General features: G+C 43.4%; 1 protein-coding gene across 6 annotated transcripts in view; it reads left to right on the forward strand.

Annotated features, from left to right (window-relative positions):
• Positions 1 to 23,516, forward strand: part of ralgps2 (Ral GEF with PH domain and SH3 binding motif 2) — a 641,885-nt gene that overhangs the window by 549,929 nt on the left and 68,440 nt on the right. For all 6 annotated transcript variants that reach the window (XM_070887410.1, XM_070887411.1, XM_070887407.1 and 3 more), the window contains 3 exons: positions 17,232 to 17,373; positions 20,368 to 20,519; positions 22,875 to 22,929. In XM_070887410.1, the coding sequence (XP_070743511.1) occupies positions 17,232 to 17,373; positions 20,368 to 20,519; positions 22,875 to 22,929 (349 nt within the window). The remainder of the gene's footprint in view (positions 1 to 17,231; positions 17,374 to 20,367; positions 20,520 to 22,874; positions 22,930 to 23,516) is intronic.

The following is a 23,516-nucleotide window of genomic DNA, read 5'->3' on the forward strand; positions in this document are numbered from 1 at the left end:
ATGTTGCCTCCCTGGTGAAAGGGACAAGGATGTCTCTGAGCGGCTGCAGCACATTCTGGAGGGGGAGCAGCCAGCTGTCGTGGTACATATAGGTACCAACGATATAAATAAAAAACGGGATGAGGTCCTACAAGCTGAATTTAGGGAGCTAGAAGTTAAATTAAAAAGCAGGACTTCAAAGGTCGTAATCTCAGGATTGCTACCAGTGCCACGTGCTAATCAGAGTAGGAATTGCAGGATAGCTCAGATGAAAACGTGGCTTGAGGAATGGTGCAAGGGGGAGGGATTCAAATTCCTGGGACATTGTAACCAGTTCTGGGGGAGGTGGGATCAGTACAAACCGAACGGTCTGCACCTGGGCAGGACTGGAACCGATGTCCTGGGCGGAGTGTTTGCTAGTGCTGTTGGGGAGAGTTTAAATTAAAAAGGCAGGGAGGCAGAGGGAAGTAAAAAGGAGGCAGAAGCAAAAGGTAGGAAGGAGAAAAGCAAGAGTGGAGGGCAGAGAAATCAAGGGCAAAAATCAAAAAGGGCCACATTACACCATAATTCTAAAAGGACAAAGAGTGTTTAAAAAAACAAGCCTGAAAGCTCTGAGTCTCAATGCGAGGAGCATTCGAAATAAGGTGGATGAATTAACTGCGCAGATAGCTGTTTACAGATATGATGTAATTGGGGTGACGGAGACATGGCTCCAAGGTAACCAAGGCTGGGAACTCAACATCCAGGGGTATTCAATATTCAGGAAGGACAGACAGGAAGGACAGACAGGAAGGAAAAAAAGGTGGGGTAGCGTTACTGGTTAAAGAGGAGATTAATTCAATAGTAAGGAAGGACATTAGCGTGGATGACGTGGAATCTATATGGATAGAGCTGCGAAACACCAAAGGGCAGAAAACGTTAGTGGGAGTTGTGTACAGACCACCAAACAGTAGTAGGGAGGTTGGGGATGGCATCAAACAGGAAATTAGGGACACGTGCAGTTATCATGGGTGACTTTAATCTGCATATTGATTGGGCTTACCAAACTGGTAACAGTACTGTGGAGGAGGATTTCCTGAAGTGTATAAGGGATGGTTTTCTCGACCAATATGTCGAGGAACCAACTAGAGAGCAGGCCATCCTAGACTGGGTCTTGTGTAATGAGAGAGGATTAATTAGCAATCTGGTCTTGTGGGGCTCCTTGGGGAAGAGTGACCATAATATGGTAGAATTCTTCATTAAGTTGGAGAGTGACACAGTTAATTCAGAGACTAGGTTCCTCAACTTAAAGGAAACTTTGATGGTATGAGATGTGAATTGGCTAGGATAGACTGGAGATGATACTTAAAGGGTTAATGGTGGATAGGCAATGGCAGACATTTAAAGATCACATGGATGAACTACAACAATTGTACATCCCTGTGTGGCGTAAAGGAACATAAAAACTGACTGCAAAAGCTTCTATAGATATGTGAAGAGAAAAAGATTAGTGAAGACCAACGTAGGTCCTTTGCAGTCAGAATCAGGTGAATTTATAATGGGGAACAAAGAAATGGCAGACCAACTGAACAAATACTTTGGATCTGTCTTCACTAAGGAAGACACAAATAACCTTCGGGAAATACTAGGGGTTCAAGGGTCTAGCGAAAAGGAGGAACTGAAGGAAATCCTTATTCGTCAGGAAATTGTGTTAGGGAAATTGATGGTATTGAAGGCTGATAAATCCCCAGGGACTGATAGTCTGCATCCCAGAGTACTTAAGGAAGTGGCCCTAGAAATAGTGGATGCATTGGTGATCATTTTCCAACATTCTATTGACTCTGGATCAGTTCCTATGGACTGGAGGGTAGCTAATGGAACACCACTTTTTAAAAAAGGAGGGAGAGAGAAAACGGGTAATTATAGACCGGTTAGCCTGACATCGATGGTGGGGAAAATGTTGGAATCAGTTATTAAAGATGAAATCGCAGTGCATTTGCAAAGCAGTGACAGGATCGGTCCAAGTCAGCATGAATTTATGAAAGGGAAATCATGCTTGGGAAATCTTCGGGAATTTTTTGAGGATGTAACTAGTGGACAAGTGAGAACCAGTGGATGTGGTGTATTTGGACTTTCAAAAGGCTTTTGACAAGGTCCCACACAAGAGATTGATGTGCAAAATTAAAGCACATCGTATTGGGGGTAATGTATTGACGTGGATAGAGAAGTGGTTGGCAGACAGGAAGCAGAGAGTCGGGATAAACAGGTCCTTTTCAGAATGGCAGGCAGTGACTAGTGGGGTGCCGTAGGGTTCAGTGCTAAGACCCCAGCTATTTACAATATCCATTAATGATTTAGATGAAGGAATTGAGTATGATATCTTCACGTTTGCAGATGACACTAAGCTGGGTGGCGGTGTGAGTTGTGAGGAGGATGCTAAGAGGCTGCAGGGTGACTTGGACAGGTTAGGTGAGTGGTCAAACGCATGGCAGATGCAGTATAATGTGGATAAATGTGAGGTTATCCACTTTGGTGGCAAAAACACGAAGACAGAATATTATCTGAATGGCGGCAGATTAGGAAAAGGGGAGGTGCAACGAGACCTGAGTGTCATGGTACATCAGTCATTGAAAGTTGGCATGCAGGTACAGCAGGTGTTGAAGAAGGCTAATGGTATATTGGCCTTCATAGCTAGGGGATTTGAGTATAGGAGCAGGGAGGTCTTACTGCAGTTGTCCAGGACCTTGGTGAGGCCTCACCTGGAATATTGTGTTCAGTTTTGGTCTCCTAATCTGAGGAAGGACGTTCTTGCTATTGAAGGAGTGCAGCGAAGGTTCACCAGACTGATTCCTGGGATGGCAGGACTGACATTTGAGGAGAGACTGGATCGACTGGGCCTGTATTCACTGGAGTTTAGAAGGATGAGAGGGTCTCATAGAAACATATAATTCTGATCGGACTGGACAGGTTGGATGCAGGAAGAACACTCCCGATGTTGGGGAAGTCCAGAACCAGGGGACATAGTCTAAGGATAAGGGGTAAGCTATTTAGGACTGAGATGAGGAGAAACTTCTTCACTCAGAGAGTTGTTAACCTGTGGAATTCTCTATCGCAGAGAGTTGTGATGCCAGTTCATTGGATATATTCAAGAGAGAGTAGATATGGCCCTTACAACTAAAGGAATCAAGGGGTATGGAGTGAAAGGAGTACTGAGGTGAATGATCAGCCATGATCTTATTGAATGGTGGTGCAGGCTCGAATGGCCAACTCCTGCACCTATTTTCTATGTTTCTAAGAATAAAAAAGAGAAGGTGGCTCAACCATGGCTAACAAGGGAAATTAGGGAAAGTGTTAAATCCAAGGAAGAGGCATATAAATTGTCCAGAAAAAGCAGCAAACCTGAGGACTGGGAGAAATTTAGAATTCAGCAGAGGTCAACTAAGGGTTTAATTAGGTGGCGGAAAATAGGGTATGAGAGTAAGCTTGCAGGGAACATAAAAACTGACTGCAAAAGCTTCTACAGATATGTGAAGAGAAACAGATTAGTGAAGACTAATATAGGTCCCTTGCAGTCAGAATAAGGGGAATTCACAATGGGGAGCAAGGAAATGGCAGACCAATTGAACAAATACTTTAGTTCTGTCTTCACTAAGGAAGACACGAATAACCTCCCAAAAATACTAGGGGACCGAGGGTCTAGTGAGAAGGGGGAACTGAGGGAAATCCTTATTAGTCAAGAAATGGTGTTAGGGAAATTGAAGGGACTGAAGGCTGATAAATCCCCAGGGCTTGATAGTCTGCATCCAAGAGTACTTAAGGAAGTGGCCCTAGAAATAGTGGATGCATTGGCAGTCATTTTCCAACATTCCATGGGCTCTGGTTCACTTCCTATGGATTGGAGGGTAGCTAATGTAACCCCACTTTTTAAAAAAGGAGGGAGAGAGAAAACAGAGAATTATAGACCGGTTAGCCTGACATCGGTGGTGGAGAAAATGCTGGAATCAATTATTAAAGATGTAATAGCAACGCATTTGCAAAGCAGTGACAGGATCGGTCCAAGTCAGCATGGATTTATGAAAGGGAAATCATGCTTGACAAATCTTCTAGAATTTTTTGAGGATGCAACTAGTAGAGCAGATAAGGGAGAACCAGTGGATGTGGTGTATTTGGACTTTCAAAAGGCTTTTAACAAGGTCCCACCCAAGAGATTGGTGTGCAAAGTTAAGGCACATGGTATTGGGGGTAATGTATTGATGTGGATAGAGAACTGGTTGGCAGACAGGAAGCAAAGAGTGGGAATAAATGGGTTCTTTTCAGAATGGCAGGCAGTGACTAGTGGGGTGCCACAGGATTCAGTGCTGGGACCCCAGCTATTTACAATATATATTAATGATTTAGACGAATGAATTGAGTTTGCAGATGACACTAAGCTGGGTGGCAGTGCGAGCTGCGAGGAGGATGCTAGCAGGCTGCAGGTGAACTTGGACAGGTTAGGTGAGTGGGCAAATGCATGGCAGATGCAGTATAGTGTGGATAAGTGTGAGGCTATCCACTTTGGTGGCAAAAACAGGATGGCAGATTATTATGTGAATGGTGACAGATTAGGAAAAGGGGAGGTGCAACGAGACCTGGGTGTCATGGTACATCAGTTATTGAAGGTAGGCATGCAGGTACAGCAGGCAGTAAAGAAAGCAAATGGCATGCTGGCCTTCATAACAATGGGATTTGAGTATAGGAGCAGGGAGGTCTTACTGCAGTTGTACAGGGCCTTGGTGAGACCACATCTTGAGTATTGTGTGCAGTTTTGGTCTCCTAATCTGAGGAAGGACATTCTTGCTATTGAGGGAGTGCAACAAAGGTTCACCTAGACTGATCCCTGGGATGGCAGGACTGACATATGAAGAAAGACTGGATCGACTAGGCCTATATTCACTGGAATTTGGAAAAAAGAGAGGGAATCTCATAGATACATATAAAATTCTGACGGGATTGGACAGGTTAAATGCAGGAAGAATGTTCCCGATGTTGGGGAAGTCCAGAACCAGGGGCCACAGTCTAAGAATAAGGGGTAAGCCATTTAGGACCGAGATGAGGAGAAACTGCTTCATTCAGAGAATAGTGAACCTGTGGAATTCTCTACCACAGAAAGTTGTTGAGGCCAGTTCGTTAGATATATTCAAAAGGGAGTTAGATGTGGCCCTTATGGCTAAAGGAATCCAGGGGTATGGAGAGAAAGCAGGAATGGTACTAAAGTTGCATGATCAGCCGTGATCATATTGAATGGTCGTGCAGGCTCGAAGGGCCGAATGGCCTACTCCTGCACCTACTTTCTATGTTTCTACGCCAACAGATAAGCATGCCAGATTTTAATTGATAGCAGTTTCAACATCTGTGCATCTTGTCAGATTCTTTCTGATGCACTTGGTTATCGACACACTCAAAACAATGGGGCCAGTCATGAGCGTTAAGCTTGAATTATTCAACTTTAAAATTCTGCACTCAGAATAAAAATTACTTGAGAACACTAACCAGTGATCTAACATGTCGAGGTTTGGTAACTGTACCAGTGTTGGAAATAACCAGTTTATGGCTATCTCTGGCCACTTTAAATAATCAGGATCGACTGCAAACCAATATGATGCGTATATTGTGTTTAATCTGAGTTTAAGACAGAATATAATACATTTGTTATACAGCAAAAACATGCAACCATGACAAGTAACTGGTACTGATCCAATCGGACAGACGGTTGGCGCATGGGAGCAGTCCTCTGAGCAGCCTCTCTTCCTTTCTTCTACAGCCTATAGCTCTCACCTCCACTGTCTGTGGGGACAAGCCCTCAGGGGACAAGCTCTCTTTTTTTTGGGGTAGGCCTTAATAGGATATTGATGAGAACTTTTGGCCTATAAAGGTTCCTCTAAAAACTCAGTACAAATTTTTGAAACAAAGTCCTCCCTAAAGATGTCTCATGATCTTGTTCACATGTCTTTCCTGGTTCTTCCTTGAAATTTGTGTCTTATCTCCCTGGTTCCTATCCTGTCGGGTACAATTCGTACAAGGCCTGGCCCTGTACCCTCTCAATCATGGGGCCCAAACCCGAGCTGTCTCACTTCAACCAGTCGTTATCTGTCATTATGATTTAGCAAACTGCTCCATTCTGAGATTGTGTTTACCTTAACCTCTCCAAATTCCTTCCATTCTAAGTCTTGCTATACTAATTAACTTTTGCTTATCTTCGCAAGCAGTTCTGTTCGGGTAATTTCAATTCCTATCTTAGCAGTATACATAAAAAACATAAATAAGGTTCAAATCTTAACTTAAAAACATGAGATAATCGCTTGGCAACAAGATGATTGTATATTGCTGTCACAGTTCAGAATCCTCTAACATCCGCAGGAAACCAAAACATTCGCACATTCCAAGCATTTATCTAGCTATTCTAGTACCAGCCTGAGGAAATTTCCCGTCTCCAGTTCCAACACAACCATGTAAACTCAGCATTATTCGCGTCACAGTTTCATTCGTATAACCATGTCCTTTTTAGGTATCCCTAATTTCTAACACCAGCACCAGCCATGCCTGATGCCACCCATCCATCACAACAACATAAGCCAATATATTGATGCTGGTAGACTCTAAACAAGAGTTGGTAATTACACATGCACAGGAACTTCCAAGAGTCAGCTGCAAGCCTTCTGTCAGCAATGCCCTACAAGTGCAAGGACAGATTATCAATTGAGAAGCTGTGTCTATTTAAGTTAATTTCCACTACTATGACATATTGTACTGCAGGTGCCAAGCCAAAGGGAAGTGAGACAAATACTAGTTCAGATTGAACCTCCCTTATCCTGAACGCCCTTATCCAGAACCTCTTCTCGTCCAGAACCATTCCCGGTCACTGGGTGGCACATGCGCAGAACTCCTTCCTCTCTGCAGACTCCCACAATCGCTGGCCTGACCCCGCGATCCACCATCCCCTCGATGATCTCTCTGCCGCACTCGCAGCCCCCAAGCCAGCCAGCTCCAATATCCCCTTGCTCAGTACCCGTACTATCCAATTCAACGTGACCACCCCTCTGTCATGTATTCAACCAGCATTGTAACCCATGTATAATCTGACCTAAGTTGTACACTGTGAGAACAACGACCACTAGGTGGTAGACACTCCTAACCTGGACCTTCAGGTATAAAAGTGGAAGCTCCACCCACCTTCATCACTTGAGTGCTATGGAATAAAGAACAGGTCACAGACTGACCACCTCTCAAGCATGGGCCTCGTGTGCATAGTAAGGACGTATCAATGGCGACGAGAAACTGGGATTTAAACCACGCGAGCATGGCCACTAGCAGAACAGACAAGAGGTACTGTGTTAAGGAATGGTTAGGACAGGGATTCAACATTGTTAAAGCAGCACACAGTTCTCCAGGCAGACAAGGGCAATCGGGCATGCCCTAACATATAATCGAACTCAGAGGGGGAGTTCGACAGAGACAATGGCAAGCTGAACGGTGATTCACGCCATTGCAAGGGACAATGCGGCCAGTAATGGGGCCATCAACACCTGTTAATGGCGCATTCAAGGACAGTCACAGGGGCAGTCAGGGACGATCGACTGGCAAGGACCTTTTGTTTCAAACAACAGCTCATGTTGGAGGCGTGGAGGCACACACTCAGCCGGAGTTTGCAGAGATGAGCAAAATACCTGCAGAAATTGCAGAAGTGAACTCTGGGAGAAATCGCTGGAAGCTGAAGTTCAGTGAGTTCATGTGGAGCACGTATACAGTTCATACACCAGGATGCCACCGATAATGATGAAAGTGCTCCTCAATGGCATCCCAGTATCAATGGAGCTAGACACGGGGGCCAGCCAGTCCCTGATGGATATCAAACAGTTCGAAAAGTTGTGGGCGTCCAGGGCCAGGAGGCCAAAATTATCGCCGATAGACGCACAGCTACGAACTTACACAAAGCAGATCATTCCGGTGCTAGGCAGCGCCACGGTAGTCGTGACCCACAAAGATTCGGAGAACAGGTTGCCACTCTGGATTGTCCCAGGGGGCGGTCCCGCACTACTGGGGAGGAGTTGGCTTGCTGTCATGAACTGGAAATGGGGCAATGTCAATGCAATTTCCTCTGTGGAGCGAGTACCATGCTCACAGATCCTGGACAAATTTGACTCATTATTTCAACCCGGCATTCGCACTTTCATGGGGGCCAAGGTAGTGATTCACATAAATCCGGACGCCAGGCCAGTACACCACAAGGCCAGAGCAGTGCCTTAAGTGATGCGGGAAAAGATAGAAGACGAATTGGACCGCCTGCTGAGGGAAGGCATCATCTCGCCAGTCAAATTCAGTGACAGGGTGAGCCCGATCGTGCCGGTGCTCAAGGCGGATAAGTCGGTCAGGATTATGTGGTGATTACAAGGCCACCATCAATCGGGTGTCACTCCAAGACCAGTACCCGCTACCAGAGCGGAGGACCTCTTTGCGACGCTATCCGGTGGCAAACTTTTTTCAAAATTTGACCTGACCTCAGCTTACATGACCCAGGAGCTGGCGAGTGAGTCGAAGAAGCTGACCACCATCACGACACACGAGGGGTTGTTTGAGTACAACAGATGTCCGTTCGGGATTCGCTCGGCTGCCGCGATCTTCCAACGAAATATGGAAAGCCTCCTCAAGTCGATTCCAGGGACGGTGGTTTTTCAGGACGACATCCTCATCACGGGTTACGATACCGAAGAACACCTCCACAACCTGGAGGAGGTGCTACGCAGACTGGACCGGGTAGGGCTGCAACTGAAAAAGGCGAAGTGCGTCTTCCTAGCTCCGGAGGTAGAATTCCTGGGGATGAGGGTAGCAGCAGACGGGATCAGCCTTACTGCGTCCAAGACGGAAGCGATCCAGAGAGCACCCAGACCCCGTAACACAACGGAGCTGCGTTCGTTCCTGGGGCTCCTGAACTATTTTGGTAACTTTCTTCCCAAATTGAGCACGCTGCTAGAGCCGCTACACGTGCTCCTTCACAAAGGTCGCGAATGGGTCTTGGGGGGGGGGGGGTGGGGGACAGCCTGGAAAGGGCTTTTAATAGAGCACGCAATTTGTTATGTTCCAACACTCTGTTAACATGTAATAAACTTGTGCTAACGTGCGATGCGTCGTCCTATGGTGTCGGGTGTGTGTCGCAGCATGTCAATGTCAGGGGTCAGTTACAGCCGGTAGCTTGTGCCTCCAGGAGTCTGTCCCAGGCAGAAAGGGGTTACGGGATGGTAGAAAAGGAGGCGCTCGCATGTGTATATGCTGTAAAGAAAATGCACCAGTACCTGTTTGGCAGGAAATTTGAGCTGGAGACAGATCACAAACCCCTAATGTCCCTTTTGGCTGACAACAAGGCCATAAATGCAAACGCATCAGCCCGCATACAGAGGTGGGCACTCACGTTAGCACAGACCGGGCACCGAAAACTGCGCCGATGCACTCAGCAGGCTCCCACTAGCCACCACTGAGGGGGCTACTGAGCATGCTGCTGAGATGGTCATGGCTGTTGAAGCTTTCGGAAGCGAAGGCTCACCCGTGACAGCCCGTCAGATTAAAGTCTGGACAAATAGAGAACCGCTATTGTCTCGAGTCAAGAAATGTGTCCTGAATGGGGACTGGGCAGCCACGTACAGGGCATGCCTTGAGGAATTTAAACCATTTCACAGGCGCAGGGATGAACTCCCGATTCAGGCCGATTGCCTACTGTGGGGAAACCGCGTAATCATGCCCCAGATGGGCAGAGAGGTGTTAATCAGAGAACTCCACAGTGAGCACCCGGGCATTGTCATGATGAAGGCAATTGCCAGGTCACACATTTGGTGGCCAGGGATAGACGCAGATCTGAAACTTTGTGTTCGCAGGTGCAACGCGTGTGCCCAGCTGGTCAATGCGCCCAGGGAAGCCCCCCTTAGCCCCTGGCCATGGCCCGCCAAGTCTTGGTCACGCATCCATGTGAACTACGCAGGTCCTTTCATGGGAAAAATGTTTTTGGTTGTAGTAGACGCCTACTCCAAATGGATCGAGTGTGTCATTTTAAATTCAAGCACCACAAACAGCAGACACTCAGGCCAGCGGCCAACAACTGGAGCCCCAATTCAGGTGCTCTACAGGAGAGCGTAAACCACCAGAGAGACTCAACCTGTGATCCCTTAAGACTTTGGGGGGGAGGTGATGTCATGTATTCAACCAGCACTGTAACCTATGTATAATCTGACCTAAGTTGTACACTGTGAGAACAATGACCACTAGGTGGGAGACACTCCTAACCTGGACCTTCAGGTATAAAAGTGGAAGCTCCACCCACCTTCATCACTTGAGTGCTAAGGAATAAAGGACAGGTCACAGACTGACCTCTCAAGCATGGGCCTCATGTGTATTTATACTGTATAGTAAGGACGTGTCACCCTTGTCTGGAAAAACCTCTTATCCAGAACAGGTCAGGTCCCGAGGATTCCAGAAGGAGAGGTTCAACATGTATTGATGAAACATTTTGTCTTCCCATGGTCCCAGCTAGATTTTGTGGTTCGTTGAATCACAATATGTTGGCCAAGACTTGCAGATTCCAAAATTTGATGTCACTCTTCCTGAATGCTGCAGTCAATAAGGAGGAAAGAAACAGATATAAGGAGTGAAAGGACTGGAGAAACGGAGAAAATAGCTTCTCCGTGTAGCTAACATAATTTCAGTTCAGGACAAAAATGTTCATATAAAAACTAAATTTGAACTTCATGTTCCAGTGAATCTCGGTTCTGTATTTGCTAGAGCTTCCAATTTCGCCTTAATTTTCTAATAGAGTTAGATGAGGAAGGATGGATGGAGGCACGAGTGGAGCATGGACTGTTTGGACCCAATGGCCTGTTTTTGTGTTGTACATTCTATGTAATTATCTGTTTTATGCAATTTTCCTTTCTCAATATCACACACCAAAACTAAATTTGAACATCTGTCAGAACTTTAAGTTTATTTCCAACCAGTGCCAACAAACTCTAGAATCCCAGTGACAACAGAATGTTCAAAGTATAGAAAAAAATGTGAGAAACCAATTGCGTAAGGGAAAGGACCAAGAATGATAAGAATCTGGAATGTGTCTTGTTACCAAAGCATCTGAGAGAAGATTTCATGTACACAAGTCAATTTGATCAGCTTTATTCATGAGCAGATTGCACAGATTAGTGTGACCGTTAACTCAACACTTAAAGTATCAAATAGTTCTGTTGCCAGTGTGGACAGTTTAAAATGGAAGTCCCAAATATTTCTGGTTTATGGATATGCTGAGCTGAAAATTTTTACTTAAATCTGCAGATGGTGTTAGCAGAAGTTCTCTTCTGAACTCAAGTAAGTCCGGGACATGTATTTTTAAAAATAGAAAATCCTTAGGCTCATCTGAATTAAAAGTGAACGACTTCTTAGTACAGCAACCAAAATGGGTTGATAGTGAATCCCAACAGGCCTGAAAATCAAACGTTGACCATCAATGCAAAGTTACAATTGTTGCCTTAGCCTGCATGAAGTGAATTGATCGTAAGTGTGAAAATGGTAAAAATGGGTTCAGAAACTTCCCCAACAAGCATACTGAAAGGTTGTGAAGCACTGTGACTCGAATCCAGACAAGTTTTCACACTTGAAAACTTTGAATGGAGCACATTGGCCCCAAGTTTCCACACGCTACAAAGCGGGCGCCCCTCCGAGCTGGGCGCCCGTTTTTCGCGCTGAAAACGGCGCCGGAAAAAAAACGCGCAATTTTGGAGTGCCCTGCAGCTCCATGTCTGCTTGGCGCGGCGCCCAGGGGGCGGAGCCTACCACTCGCGCCGATTTTGTAAGTGGGAGGGGACGGGTACCATTTAAATTAGTTTTTTTTCCTGCCGGCAACCCTGCGCGTGCGCATTGGAGCGTTCGCGCACACGCAATGTGAAGGAAACATTGGCACTCGGCCATTTTTGTAGTTCTTTGTAGCTGTTTAGTTTTTGAAAATTTTTTAATAAAAGCACATTGCCATCAGCACTGAGGCTTCTTGCAGCAATGAGAAGGCTGCAGGAAGCCTCAAAGTTGAGGCAGCCGTTTCCCGACGGCCACGCCCCTGCCGTCGGGAATGGCTGCTGAACTTGAGGCTTCCTGCAGCCTTCTCACTGTCTCTTCCCCCCCCCCCGCCGTCGGGAACGAACGGCTTCCTTCCCCCCCCCCCCAGCGGGAACGAACGGCTGCCTGCTTTCCCCTCCTCCCCCGCGGGAACGAAAGCTGCTTCCTCCTCCTCCCCCCCTCCCCCCGCGGGAACGAACGGCTGCCTCCTTCCCCCCGGGAACGAACGCCTGCAGCATTCTCCCTGGCTGAAGCACTTTCACACAGGTAGGAAGATGGTTTATTTAATCTTTTCTTTGCTTATAAATGTTTATTCAGGTTGGATTTATTTGTATAATATTTGTATAAGTATAAATAAAGATTTATTGTAGAATTTAATGACTTCCCTTCCCCCCGCACCTCGTTCCTGTAACCTGCGCCTGATTTTTTAATGTGTAGACAAGGTTTTTTCAGTTAAACATAGAAACATAGAAAATAGGTGCAGGAGCAGGCCATTCAGCCCTTCTAGCCTGCACCGCCATTCAACGAGTTCATGGCTGAACATGAAACTTCAGTACCCACTTCCTGCTTTCACGCCATACCCCTTGATCCCCCGAGTAGTAAGGACTTCATCTAACTCCCTTTTGAATATATTTAGTGAATTTGCCTCAACTACTTCCTGTGGTAGAGAATTCCACAGGTTCACCACTCTCTGGGTGAAGAAGTTTCTCCTTATCTCGGTCCTAAATGGCTTACCCCTTATCCTTAAACTGTGACCCCTGGTTCTGGACTTCCCAACATTGGGAACATTCTTCCTGCATCCAACCTGTCCAAACCCGTCAGAATTTTAAACGTTTCTATGAGGTCCCCTCTCACTCTTCTGAACTCCAGTGAATACAAGCCCAGTTGATTCAGTCTTTCTTGATAGGTCAGTCCCACCATCCCGGGAATCAGTCTGGTGAATCTTCGCTGCACTCCCTCAACAGCAAGTATGTCCTTCCTCAAGTTAGGAGACCAAAACTGTACACAATACTCCAGGTGTGGCCTCACCAAGGCCCTGTACAACTGTAGCAACACCTCCCTGCCCCTGTACTCAAATCCCCTCGCTATGAAGGCCAACATGCCATTTGCTTTCTTAACCGCCTGCTGTACCTGCATGCCAACCTTCAATGACTGATGTACCATGACACCCAGGTCTCGTTGCACCTTCCCTTTTCCTAATCTGTCACCATTCAGATAATAGTCTGTCTCTCTGTTTTTACCACCAAAGTGGATAACCTCACATTTATCCACATTATACTTCATCTGCCACGCATTTGCCCACTCACCTAATCTATCCAAGTCACTCTGTAGCCTCATAGCATCCTCCTCGCAGCTCACACTGCCACCCAACTTAGTGTCATCCGCAAATTTGGAGATACTACATTTAATCCCCTCGTCTAAATCATTAATGTACAATGTAAACAGCTGGGGCCCCAGCACAGAACCCTGCGGTACCCCACTAGTCACTGCCTGCCATTCCGAAAAGTACCCATTTACTCCTACTCTTTGCTTCCTGTCTGACAACCAGTTCTCAATCCACGTCAGCACACTACCCCCAATCCCATGTGCTTTAACTTTGCACATTAATCTCCTGTGTGGGACCTTGTCGAAAGCCTTCTGAAAGTCCAAATATACCACATCAACTGGTACTCCTTTGTCCACTTTATTGAAAACATCCTCAAAAAATTCCAGAAGATTTGTCAAGCATGATCTCCCTTTTACAAATCCATGCTGACTTGGACCTATCATGTCACCATTTTCCAAATGCGCTGCTATGACATCCTTAATAATTGATTCCATCATTTTACCCACTACTGAGGTCAGGCTGACCGGTCTATAATTCCCTGCTTTCTCTCTCCCTCCTTTTTTAAAAAGTGGGGTTACATTGGCTACCCTCCACTCGATAGGAACTGATCCAGAGTCAATGGAATGTTGGAAAATGACTGTCAATGCATCCGCTATTTCCAAGGCCACCTCCTTAAGTACTCTGGGATGCAGTCCATCAGGCCCTGGGGATTTATCGGCCTTCAATCCCATCAATTTCCCCAACACAATTTCTACAAAAATCTTCACTTGCTCCATTCTAAGTTAGTTTGGAGTACGTTTTCACTGTGGAAACTTTGAAATCAGGCGTCAGTGGCCGGACACGCTCCCTTTTGAAGAAAAAATTCTGTTCCAAAGTGAAACTGTTCTAACTGACAAGAACTGCAGAAAAAAAAATGTGGAGAATTGCGATTTCTAAGATAGTCCGTTCTCCACCAGTTGCTCCTAAAAATCAGGTGCAAATCATGTGGAAACTTGGGGCCATTGTGTTGGTGCCAGGTTAACGACCACAGCTCCTTAGGTTCCAACTGTATCCTTATTTATTTTCAATCTTTACCAAATCGTGTTCCATCGCATAGCCACTGTTGCAGCTTTCCACCTCCAGTTGGCTGAAAAGCTAAATCATTAGAATCTCATTTTGGCCACCTTAATTTGGATCCATTTGAAGCAATCGTTTCAGGTGGTCATAAATCCTTTTCTTTCAAAACTATTTTGCTGCACGTCAGCTTGCATAGTTCATGAGATTCATGTTCCAGTAAGAGATCCATTTTATTTGGTTTGGTATGTGGATAGAGTACTTAAGATCAAATCTTGCCTAATATAGGTAGGAATTTGATTTGTTTCAGGAAATTGTTTTGTTTAACTTTATTGGCTCATAATTTGCAGTAGCAGGGCATCTAACAGCGTCTACTGTTTGTTCGATTTGCCCTTGCATATTTAGGTTTTTAAACTTTTAGCATGGCAAGTTGCAGAATATGCAAGCTGAAGTTGAATGTTCAGCCATGAACTCATTGAATGGCGGTGCAGGCTAGAAGGGCCGAATGGCCTACTCCTGCACCTATTTTCTATGTTTCTATAAGGTTGCAGTGAGTGAAACAGGGCCTGGGTGAACAGGTCAAGCAACTGTGTATCTCCTAAACCAATCAGATTTAAGGATTGTGAAATTAACAGCAAAAAGAGTAAATGGAAGTGTAAGTTAGAGTGGATGAATTCAATGTCAAATCAGGTACAGAAAGATAAATAGAAAAGAAAGAAAGATTTGTATTAAAAGAGAAAAAAAGAAACAAAGGAAAAGTTTTTTTTTAATTATCATTTTTTTAAATCTCCAGAATGAGACTTCGCACTTGTAATAGTTAATTTTCAGTGCCGGGGGGTTAATTAGCAGTAATTGAGTTAAATTGAGTATATTCAATACAGAGATTAAATAGATTTTTGGACACTACGGGAATCAAGGGATATAGAAATAGTGTAGGAAAGTGTTGACATCGAAGATCACCCATGATATTGAATGGCGGAGCTGGCTTGAGAGGTCACATGACCTACTCCAGTTCCTATTTATTTTATTCTTGTGTTTTATGTAATTAACAGTTATCACATCATTAAAAGGACACTTGAAATGACAAGAGTTACATTTCTGTGGCAAGTTTAGTTCCTGTCTATCATGCAAATCCAGCAACTTCATGCCATTCACTGCATTTCAATGGGGAGGCGACCACTATTTATGTTATTTTAATGGAGCCTTACATGTTTTACATAGGCTGAATCAAGCGTAGTTCTAATCTAAGTAATTGGTTGTTGTTTGCTTTGTTGGATAACATTACATTCGGGAAACCCACCTGAAAACAGCACCTGGCCAAATAGGTTGTAAAAAAATTTTCACTAAATTCTCCTTCAGCTACATCAGAAATCACTGGGAAAAGAGCGTCTCTACCATTGATGTAGCCAGAAGAGCCGAGGGTCCAGGGGCAGCACGGGCCTGCCCACACTGCGATATGTGTGCGCACTAGGTCCGTGCAGCAGAGCAGGTCTCCAGTCGCACTGGTTAACCCTTGCCATTGGATAAAGGCCTAGCTTTGTCAAACCCATGTGGTGGCTGGTGTGCAACGGCCATCACACGTTAAAAAAAAAATCCACGCACAGGCATCTTCCATCCCCTCAATTGGAGTTCAGGACTGGAACATCGGGTGCCTCATTGAAACATCTGTGAACTCATGTGGAAGCAAGTCATCCTCGTTCGAGGGACCGCCTATGAATGAATGAGCCAATGTCCCCACCACAGAGCAAAAGGGTTCTCTTGGTACTATTTAAAAGACACCCTCATGGAGTAGTACAATTTCTTATGGGGAATAAAACAGATTGGGCAATTCAAAATAGTGTTATGCTTCTCGTTATTGCTGTGGACTCCCCAGTTTTGATGACAGCCACATTTGTATGTTATACAGAAAGAGAAATGGGGATTCTCTTATGTTTCCATGTTGATACCAGCTTACTAAAAATATCCAAATGTTTTGTGCCATTGAAAAATCTGCCTTTTTTGGTTGTTTTGATTTGTCAATTCTCATGCTGCTGAAAGTAAAAAGTGTTATTAACATATCAAGTGCTCCCAGATTGGATATTGCACAGCTAAATGCAAAGTGAAAACCCTGGGTACTTTGCCTTCCTTCAGTTTCAATCTCTGAGTGGCACACCCAACTGCACCAACATGACGTTTTTTATCTCCCACAACAGCTATCCGCAGAACTGGAAAAATTACAGCACAGAGGAACCCATTTGGCCTATTACAATTGTGCTAGCTCTTTAAATGGAGTGATCAATTTTAATCACATTTTCTGTCTTTTCCCCATTTCTCCACATCTTATTTTTATGTTACCTTTTCAGATGTTTACCCAATTCCATTTTAAATGTCTGCTTTAAGCACCACTTGTGGTAAAGCACTCCATTCTTAACATTCTTTTAAGTTTCTCCTTCATTCCTCTATACTTGAATCAATTCTCTCTTATTACTGATTCACTAACCAGCGGAGACCTAACCCTCGCAAAACCTTTCCTAATCTCTTAGATTTCCCCCCCGAACCACCTTCATTCCAGTGGAAAAAAGGCTAATTTTTCAAGTCTTTCTTCCTATAGTTTCTCAATTTTGTATTAGTGGATTTAAAAAAAAACCTCGTGGCATATGTTGCTTCTTGAATAATGTCTGCAACATGCCCTTTGTGAGGAATATCTATGGAGTATTGTTCACACCTCTAGTTATTAAAAGTACAAAAGCCACGGGATGCTATTAAGTGACTTGTATGTGTTTTTTTTAAATCTCAGGAGCTGAAGTAGCACCATCCCCACAGAGTAGCCGGCGATTCTTGGCAGCAGAGGCAGCCCTGATGAACGTACCACCAACTCCACCTTCTTCCAGGCACCTACTAACACATGGACACAGGAAGTCCCACAGCCTAGGATACAAGTCAGTAATCTATTCATCTGTTATTACTTTTGGATCGCATGTTAATTTTTTCAGCGTGTAGGCATGAAAACAATCTCTCACTCTACGGGAGCTTTGTACGAGTTATTGGGAGAGGACATATTTTAGGTAGGTTATCTCTTGTCGTTTATTTAACTTGGTTTCAGATTATTTTCCAAGATCTGGGACATCTTTGTTTATTTAAGGTACTTAAAAAAAAAAATTGTACAGTTTTCAGAGTCAAACCATCTTCACTCCTCTGGAGTAAATAGCAGTATTAAGTGTTCATTTCTCTGCTTCCTCGTCTTGAAAATAAATTGTGTTGTGAGGCATGATTATTTTTCCATTGTTGGGTTTTTCTCTGAAAGCTCCAGACTGCCAAGGGGGGCACTTATCATGTTTGTTAATGAGCCAGATAAAGTAGATTCTTTCACCAGAAGTGTAATTCCTATAATCTTGGAGGAGGTGGACAGACTTTTAACCTCTTTTATCTTGATTTTTGTGCCATGCTCGTGCCACTGACTCCTAATCAAGCAACTTTACATTGGGGTTGCTGCCAGTTGTTTGAGCCCACACATCAGGAGCCAGCAACATGAAACTAACATGAAAACAGCTTAGTAATGCCATAGGTAAATTGGGAGTTATGTGAGGGAAGGAAAGTAATAAAGGAAGTGAGCAGAAATCATAAGGAAGGTTGCAGGTGTGAAGAAAAAGCCTGGAAAAGTATTTTTTGAAAAACAAGTTACATAAAATACAATATTGTAGCAAATAGGATAAGTTATGCAAAATGAAAGAAAAAAATACTTGAAGTATGCACTCCAAAGGCTTCATGGATAAATGCACCTACTGGTGTGCTACTGAGACATACAAAACCAAGAAAGTCCAAGATGAAATGGCTGGACTATGCTGAGGTGGCTCAGGTACTGCAATTGGCCTTAGTTCCTTCGAATAGAATAGGGAAAAATTAGTCTGGATTCTCACTTCTGATCATTGGAAAGTCTATTTGTATGGATTTCAAGCGAATACAGCATGAATCAGTTGTGCTGCTGTTGAGGTTGAATAACTTTACACTCACTGTCTCTGGGTCACAGATGAACTATGGCACTTGGATGATATACTTAAGGATGGCTGGTTCACAGGAAGCTGTATCTCTTGTCAGACTGCCTTTGTGAGAGGGGGGGAGCAAAAAGTAATGGGAAAGATGAAAAAGGAACTATTTGAAAATAACTACACTGAATACAACCATAAAAGATGCTGAGAAGAGTCAAGTGTTACACAAAAGTGAAGTTGACTGGTGGGCTATATTTGTTTCCCAGTATCACTCGCTATGTTGGATGCCTGCCAGGAACAGGTTTAACAGCCTTGCTGGAGGGTAGAGAAAAGACTGTGATGGGGGTCTTTGAGTACTGCTCAAGTGCACATTCTGCTGAGCTCACCAAAGAGTATTATTTATTCTGTTTGCATGCCTTGTCTCGCCTTCAGGATTGAGGAAGATAGTGTGGATGCCATGGTTAAGTGGCTTTAATGTGGATAGCTTGAGTGCCGGGGTTAATGTGGATAGTTTGGGTACCAGGATTAATGTAGATAGTTTATATGTTGGGTTTAATGCAGATATTTTGGAATGCTGTAACGAATGTATTTTTCAGAAAATGCACAGACGGGAATGAAATTTTAAAAAAGTAGTTTTAAACTTCAATATTCACAACAACTATCCCCTCCTTAGCTTAAGTAACTTTGTTCTTTATTTCTGCCACCAATCAGCCACAGGCTCCTCTAATGAAACCCAAAAACTGTTGAATACAACTTGGTTTCAACAACGCTGCACTGGCCTTCCCTGACCATTCCCATACAGTCCAAAATGTTCATTAACCCTATCTCAAGCTAGCCACTCTTGAAAGCTCGCCCACAGCAAGCACCACACCAACTGGTCCACAGCTACCTGGTCATCCCTCTCTCCCCATCCAATCAGAAAAGTATTGCCCCTATTTCTGCTTCATCCTCATCATTATCGTCATTGAAATACTCACTCATAATCATCTCCAGGTTCAGCTTTTCCACTAGTCCTTGCCAACTTCCTGAACTCCACTTTGCCCGAACTCCAAACTATCCAGAACTCATCTGTTAGCATTCTATCTGGGTACCCAGGCTTAAAGTGTGAAATTACGAGGACTGGTATTTCAAAGCTAAGAATTACTTTAAAAGAATAATCTTCATAATGTGGTGAATACGCTAACATTCAATTGGATCAGATTGTGACATTCTTTCAATATCTTTTGTTTCAAGTCAGCGTTCATGGATTGATTCATTAACCTAATTGCCAAAAAGGTTCCATAATCTCTTCATGGAAACCAGTATAATTTTTCTTCTCCACATCTTGAAGATGAAATGTCCCTCAATAGGAAAGGGATTTTACCTCAGAAATACCATGAATTATGCTATAATTCTTTATGCTTTTTGTTATTTTTGCAAAGACTGATGGATTAAGAGCAATCAAGTTGTTTCATTTCCTTCCAATCAAAGCATAAATGAATGGACGCACAAAAATGCTAAAACATCTTTCCAAGGGAAATGCCATTGCGATTCTTCTTCCGAATAATAATTTGAAAAGAAAATACAGTTTACTGTGTAGCTTTTTACCATACAAGTTATTTTCATAAATTTCAGTTAAATACTCGTTCTCTGGGTAAAAATTACTTTATTTCTTCAGTTATCGAGAGCATCTGTGTGCTTTGGGTTATAGTGTAAAAACTGATGTTACATGAAGATGAAAGTGGGAGCTGATCAATTGTAAATGTCATTTATGGACTTGAAAGCAATTTGCTTATGTACAAGTTTTTCTTTTTATACACTTATAATAAACATCCCTATTAATTGATTTCACATGTTTTGGTTTCTTTGGGGCAAAAAGTAACGTAAAACAAGTTCTCAATTCACGAATGTACGCTTAAACTATATCGCTTACATGAGAAGAATTCATGTTAATGTCCTTTTCCACAGCTTTATTCACAAGATGAATACAGTTGAGTTTAAGAGTGCTACATTTCCCAATGGAAGACCTCGACACCTGCTGGATGATAGTGTCATGGAAAACTACACCCCTTCAAGAGTCCAGGCAGAAAGCTCCACCATTTCCAGTGGAATATCTCTAGGTGCGTTGATGCATCTCTGACCTTTTACATCAAGCAAACTTGAAGTTAAAACCACTTTGAAATTTGGAATCAATATAATAACAATGTTTGATATTACATGATCCACAAAAGGTTTTACATTCAATGATAAATTAACTTTTAATAAACGAGTGCTAATAACGGGTTGATATTGCATCAAGCAAGGCAGATAATTGTGCTGGATACATAGATAAGGGAGAAGTTGCAAGTGCAAGGATTACTGAATAACAATGCTGCCTTTATTATATGTAACTGGTTGACAGAATTGAAGAAGAACCTGCAAAGGAGATTTATTTTCCTAGTGTGTGCGCATACATGCTAAATACTCCCAACAAGACCAGTTAATCCTGTGTCAAGTAACTCTTTCAAACAAAAAGAGCTGGATAAATATATCGTTTAGAAATGGGACTGAAGTGTCTCTGACAAGTTTCAACGGATCCGGGATGGGGCTGTGTTGCTTCTGAGTGGATAGGGGTGAAATTTGCTTTTCAGTGCTTGGGGAATGAGTCTCTCCTGACAGGGGAGAAGACTTGACCTAAATTTATTGTGTGCTGGTGAGGATTTATTCTTGGGAGGGAGAGAAGGCTGAATTTGTGCTTAGTTTAGAAGGGAGAGCAGCTTTGTCCACATGGGGCAGGGTATGCCAGAAACTTGGGGGTTGGGAATGCCGAGTTTCCCTTGGGAAATGGAGGGAGAGGTGCTGGTTTGGTTGTATTTCAGTGGGGGATGGCAAGTCAGAATTGGATTTCAGATCAGAGGGGTTTGCGGTTTCTGTTCAATGGAGAGGGGCAGAGTTGGACTTGACGGGAAAGGGTGATTTTTCTACTGATTTCTAATCAATGGTGGGAAAGCTCATTTCAGATCACTGGAAGAGTGGTTGTGGCCGAAATGCTGGGTTGATGTGCTTGTTTCTGCTCGAGAGGAAAATGTTGATGGCTGTGTATCTGCTCAATTGGGCTTGCGTTAATGAAGAGATTTTTGCACATTAAGAGCGGGGCGGGGGTGTGATTTCTGCTTGGGAGTGTGCAGTGTGGTGAGTGTTCTGATTTTCAGTCACTGGGGGAAGATGTTAAGATTTCTACTTAATTTGTAGGTGAGGGTTTGTTGCTTTGTGGTATGTGGAATAATGCTCTGAGTTTGGAAGGAACCACGTCGTCTGCTCAGTCGGGGAGGTGTACAAAGGATTTGCCATTTGTTTCTATACGACAAAGTCTTCCAATTTCTTACCTTGGTTCGTGGCGCAGGTTAATTCACTGATTTGAATGTTTTAGAGGAATCGTCAATTCATTGTGTTCTTGGCTAGCACATTTTCTTATTGTTTCATCAATGGGTGCTTCAGTGACTATCTATTTATTCAGCTAAATATTTCTTTGCGCTTTCATGCTTCACTTGTCTTTTGCTACATAAGGGCTCTTCATTTGCACATACATTTTGGAGTGGGGTAGCTGATGGACTTTTAAAGTTTGATGATGGCTTTCCTGATCAGCATTTCAGCACTATTCAATGGCAAATGCTCTCTGCTTAATCTTAGAAAACTTTGTTGTGCTCCCTTGCATATATCTTGAGCAAACGGACTATTTTTCTATTGAAAGGGGCAAGTTGGGATTTCTGAGATTTGAATAGGGTTCATCATGTAGTCAGGCACTACCCCATTGTCATCAATCACACAACATTTACGGCACCACCAATAGGTACATTACCTTTGGAATCTTGAGACTATTCATTCTTTTTAATATTTATTACTAGTGACCCATAGGAATTAGTTTAAAACCACCAAAACTCATTTTAATTAAGGCCCTTGCAACTGGCAGAGACATGAGACTTTCATCTTACACAGCGGACGAAGTGCGTGGCAACCCAGGCACGCCACCCACCTGTTCCTTCAACCACCATTTGCCCCACCTGTGACTGTAGGTCCCGCATTGGACTCATCAGTCACCTGAGAACTCATTTCTACTGTGGAAGCAAGTTATTCTCGACTCCGAGGGACTGCCTATGATGACACTGTTTTAAATCCCAGGTCCCAGAGATGAAAGGACAGTGTGCTAATCAGATGCATCATCCAGTAGTACTAGAATAAAAAGAAGATAATATTGAGAGTTTGTTCTAGTTTTCTTCTTTGTATTTTGCTGCACTTCTTTGGTGAATGATTACCACAACGGTGGTGAGATTTCTCAGATGTGTATTTTTTTTTATTGTTGTGCACTTATACTGCTAGAGAGTCGATAAAGAGCAACATTACCTGGTCAATAAACCAACTTTGTAAAAGGTACAGAATTTTAAATTGTCAGGAAGGACAACTTGCAATGTCATAGTCCATGACATTTTTTGTTTCAGGTAGCAGTGAGGGTTCAGAACTCAGTGAAGAGGTGTCGTGGCCAGCGTTTGAAAGGTAAGGGACTTTGAGGAAAGGACATGGAGAACATTTTTTGTTCCATAGAAAGAGCAACAGCAACCTGTCTCTCGATTGCCTTGTGGACATATAATGGCTCTAGAGATCATCAGTTCCATGGTTTGGGCTTGTGTTAATGCTGCTTTCATCAACAGACTGTTGATAATGGGTGGACCAATCTCTCTACTGTACAAGATCATATGTCAGGTTTACTGACGGTGACAAATCGGCTCCAAAACATCATGTTTTCTTTAATCTTAGGCTTTAAAAAAAAAAATGCATTTTTCTTAAACTGGACATCCCAGTGCCAAAAATGTGAAAAAATGAGCGCATCAACTTTGCAACTGGTGAATTGTCACTATTATGAATATAGACCTGTTTGTATGTTTACAGCAATATAGTCATCTAAGTACTGAATGGCATCAAAGTGCAAATATGGTGATGCCTAAAAGTAAATATTCAGTGGTATGAGCATTTAAGTTGATTTGTAATGTCTTGCCATGCCATAAAAAATACTAACCATGTATAGCCTTTCTATTTTGGGAGATTTACAAAGTTTGACACTGATTACCATCACTTGATTGAAT

The sequence above is a fragment of the Pristiophorus japonicus genome, chromosome 8 (genome assembly GCF_044704955.1).
Source record: "Pristiophorus japonicus isolate sPriJap1 chromosome 8, sPriJap1.hap1, whole genome shotgun sequence".
Taxonomy (NCBI): domain Eukaryota; kingdom Metazoa; phylum Chordata; class Chondrichthyes; family Pristiophoridae; genus Pristiophorus; species Pristiophorus japonicus.